Source organism: Nerophis ophidion, linkage group LG06, assembly GCF_033978795.1.
Source record: "Nerophis ophidion isolate RoL-2023_Sa linkage group LG06, RoL_Noph_v1.0, whole genome shotgun sequence".
Lineage (NCBI taxonomy): Eukaryota > Metazoa > Chordata > Actinopteri > Syngnathiformes > Syngnathidae > Nerophis > Nerophis ophidion.
The window spans coordinates 10,462,081-10,466,581 of NC_084616.1; the positions used below are offsets into that span (position 1 = coordinate 10,462,081).

Genomic DNA, 4,501 nt, shown 5'->3' on the forward strand with positions numbered 1-4,501 from the left:
TAGTGTTACAATAATTGTGTTGCGATGACTTCCCAGCGAGCAGACAAAAGCGGTCTTTGATCAGACCAATCAAAAGGCTTGTAAAACTCCACTGTGTAGGATGGGAAGCAACATGTGTTCTGTTTCTTTGATGTATTGTAATCAACAGAAAGATATTGCCTTGACCCGAGAACTACAAAGCAGAGGAAGCAGGACCAGACTCCCCTCCTTGCACCGCTTCGTTGGAACTGTTTTACGACATTTTCTTTGAACTGTTTTAATCAAAGGTGATGGCTGTTTACGACCCCTGTCCCTTAGAAACAGCTCTTGCCATGTAATCAGGGAAACATTAGAAGCAGCTTTTGCCATTTAATCAGGGAAAGTCCAAATTAATGAGGCGTACAATCTTTCGTCAGGAGCGTGGTGAGACTGTACAATGAGTACAGTCCAGACGTCGCTCCTCAAATGAGCCCAATTTAATTCTGCCTCTGTTTAATTCCTTACTTCTTGTCTTTCTTAATAGATGTAATCAATGTTTGAACCTGAAATAGGTTTTCTTTTTTTTCACATTGAGGGAAATTTGACATTAAAATTACATTTGCTTTCCCTGTTAGATCTGCAAACCTTAAAACTGTACGTCCATTTTTATCTTTCATAACTGGGTGGCCGAATGTTTTCCAGCCAGTTTTCACATCCTAAAATTAAATGAGGGGTCCCACTTTGATATTTTGAATACATTTTAATTTAGTGCAAAAGATAACCAAAAAAAAACAGTTATTTCTCCAAACTTTGTGCTTTGACTTTTGCACTGTTTCACTGTTTTTCAGAACTTAATAAAATCATATCGAGAGTCCTTGTGGTTGGCCAAAAGTATGTTTTATTCAATTTTGTGTGTAATGGTCCTGAATTAGAAGTATTCAAGCATACAAATGTCTAAATGAACTGACAACTAAAGGTACTGTACTTCATTAAACAACCGTTTCTCACAACTTAGTGTCAGTCTAAAAACTGTGACTATTAGTTATTTTCTATATTGTGTAAACAATGAGTGTTATATGTCTAGAGGGTTTCAATGTTGAAACCTGGTCGTAGAAGTTTGCCAAGCTTTTAATGCTCCTACTATGAAAATGGTAGTCATAAATATTTCCTACTTAGCGAAATTCACTTATTGGTCTGAAACCAATGAACAGCGATAAAGCAGGGGACTTTATACTGTATGTACAGTGCAAAAGTTTGGACACACCTCATTCAATGTGTTTTCTTTATTTTCATGACTATTTACATTGTAGATTGTCACATCAAAACCATGAATGAACACATGTGGAGTAATGTACTTAACCAAAAACATGTCTTATATTCTAGTTTCTTCAAAATAGCCACCCTTTGCTCGGATTACTGCTTTGCACACTCTTGGCATTCTCTCCATGAGCTTCGAGCATACCTGTGAAGTGAAAGCCATTTCAGGTGACTACCTCTTGAAGCTCATGGAGAGAATGCCAAGAGTGTGTGAAAAAATAATCGTAGCAAAGGGTGGCTATTTTGAAGAAACTAGAATATAAAACAGGTTTTTAAGTACATAACTCCACACGTGTTCATTCATAATTTTGATGTAACAATCTATAATGAAAATAGTCATGAAAATGCATTGAATGGGAAGGTATGTCCAAACTTTTGGTCTGTACTGTACTTTGGCAGGTCTATTGGAAATTATTTATCTTTTTAGTCATGTACCGGTATCCTTCAGTGTGGCCTAATACTGCTCCTTACTGACTGGACGGATGTTTTCATGATATCAAAAAAACAAGCATGGAAAGAAACTCCTAAATGACACCATGTCTGACGTTATGGATCAGAATAATACACAGACTATAAAACCAAAAGTCTATTTTTTTTGGACTCCATCCAATTGCTTATCTGTGTGCAAGTCGGAGACTTCCACCAGGGGGACACTGAGGAGTGCCCTTTGACCCCATTCAGGATCAAACTTCCACGCAAAAATGACACGAGACGCTGATGTAAATGTTGGAAATATATTTTAGCATGACACAAAGTCTTAGAAACGTGCATGGGGTTAGGATATATGTGCTAATGGCGGTACAAGGCCGTGTTAACAGAGCTCTTAAACGGCTCGATAAAATTATAATTAATCTGAGCAGGACCGGAACCGCCAGACTGGCGACAAGCTAAAGTGAAGTTAGCTAAGTTGGGATAAAACAAGCGATCAAACCTCCGATCGCCGCCTAAGGTGAAATGTCTAGAAATGTGCTTATCAACCGCTGAGTGACACATGAGTTGAAAAAGGCGTCTAAAGAAATGCTCCGCTGGAGAGAAAAGCTCCTACTTTAAACACAATTGAGATGGAGTTCAACTATTTAGTCTTGATTGAAAAAGGTCTTCTTGGAAAGGTGTGAAAGAACAAAAAGTCTTTGCCACGGCAGACATGAAAAACAAACAGGCGAGGAGAGTTGCCGGTGTTTGCTAACGCACAAAAATAAAAACTCATCTGAGCTGTGGAGACTGAAAGAACTTTCCTTGGTGAGGAAGTGCAGCGGCCAACCTGCTCTTGCTCCCAAATCTGCAACACAAATTAGAAACACATTTAAAGGGGAACATTATCACCAAACCTATGCAAGCGTCAATATATACCTTGATGTTGCAGAAAAAAGACAATGTATTTTTTTAAACCGATTTCCGAACTCTAAATAGGTGAATTTTGGCAAATTAAACGCCTTTCTGTTTATCGGTCTTTTAGCGATGACGTCAGAACGTGACGTCATCGAGGTAATACACCCGCCATTTTCATTTTCACATTACAAACACCGGGTCTCAGCTGTTATTTTCCGTTTTTTCGACTATTTTTTGGAACCTTGGAGACATCATGCCTCGTCGGTGTGTTGTCGGAAGGTGTAACAACACTAACAGGGAGGGATTCAAGTTGCACCACTGGCAAGAAATCTGCCGCCAGACCCCCATTGAATTTGCCAGAGTGTTTTCACATTTGACCGGCGATGCTAAGACAGACATGGCACAGAGATGTATGGATAACCTGCAAATGCATTTGCAACGATTAAGACAACGAAATCACAAAGGTGAGTTTTGTTGATGTTGTTGACATATGTGATAATCAGACTAATTTGGTCACGGCATGACTGCCAGCTAATCGATGCTAACATGCAACGCTAATCGATGCTAAAATACTATTTACGCTAGCTGTATGTACATTTGAAACTAGATAACCACATTTAATGCGAAACAAACACTTACCAATTGACGGATTTAAGTTGCTACAGTGTCACAAGATGCGAAAGTCCTGATCGTTTGGTCTGCACATTTTACCGGCGATGCTAATAATGCAGCCATGATATGGGCCACTTCATTAGGTACACCCATGCTATGGCCGAATAGCGTCAATAGCTATTCGCTCAATAGCTTCAGTTTCTTCTTCATTTCGTTTTCGCTATCTGCCTCCATAGTCCAACCATCTGTTTCAATACATGCGTAATCTGTTGAATAGCTTAAGCCGCTGAAATCCGAGTCTGAATCTGAGCTAATGTCGCTATATCTTGCTGTGGTAACCGCCATGTTGTTTGTATTGGCAGCCCTGTATGACGTCACAGGGAAATGGACAGTCGCACCGCAAATAGCGAAAATCAAGAACTTTAAAGCTTTTTTTAGGGATATTCCGGAAGGTGTAAAATTTTGAAAAAAACTTCGAAAAATAAAACAAGCCACTGGGAACTGATTTTTATTGTTTTCAACCCTTTTGAAATTGTGATAATGTTCCCCTTTGAACCTGCACAAGTCCTGTTATTCCAGTTTTAAAAAAATGACAGACAAGAAGGCGAGAAACACTTTATTTCAACAGACTCTCGCGCCGTACCTGCCGCCAAAACTCTAAAGACCGACAGCACAGTTCCTGTCTTCACAATAAAAGTGCTGCATCATCCTGCCTGCGCTAACAAAATAAGAGTCTCAGAAAGCTAAGGAGTTTGCCGCCAACATGTTTATTGTGAAGTGTATAAACAAATGTATGGAAGCTGGTCAAATAAGATGGCAAAACCCAACCACTTTCATGTGGTATTGGACGGATAGGACTTTTTTTCCTCCATTTGAAAATGTGGACGTTATCATCACTATTGTCTGATTCTAATCAATGCAAGTCATCAGAATCAGCTAAAACACTGTTAGAATAATTATGTGCAAGTTATCTCACAACTCTTATGCTTAAAAGCTGTTGCTATGGTTATCATCAATTGTGCTGAAGTTGTACTTTTCTATCTGTGCAAAGGGACAACTCGCAAATCCAAGATTGCGAGTCGTCTCGTATCAGTGTTTGTGTCCAGAACATTGAGTACCGTGACGCAGACAAAGCAGAGACAGGGGGATATCACGAGTGTTAGCACATTTGCATTTCCGAATAATCATATATTGTGTCCAACTGGGGCTGCTGAAATTACCCCCCTTCCTTCAGAAGCAGCTTCAGTGATGTAACTATGGACCTCCCAAATAAATAGAGGAGCAC

General features: G+C 39.5%; 1 protein-coding gene across 1 annotated transcript in view; it reads right to left on the minus strand.

The window, feature by feature from the left end:
• Positions 1 to 1,995: 1,995 nt before the first annotated feature.
• Positions 1,996 to 4,501, minus strand: part of racgap1 (Rac GTPase activating protein 1) — a 36,462-nt gene continuing 33,956 nt past the window's right edge. The window contains exon 17 of the mRNA XM_061902619.1: positions 1,996 to 2,554. Coding sequence (XP_061758603.1) covers positions 2,479 to 2,554 — 76 coding nt within the window. The 3' untranslated portion in view covers positions 1,996 to 2,478. The remainder of the gene's footprint in view (positions 2,555 to 4,501) is intronic.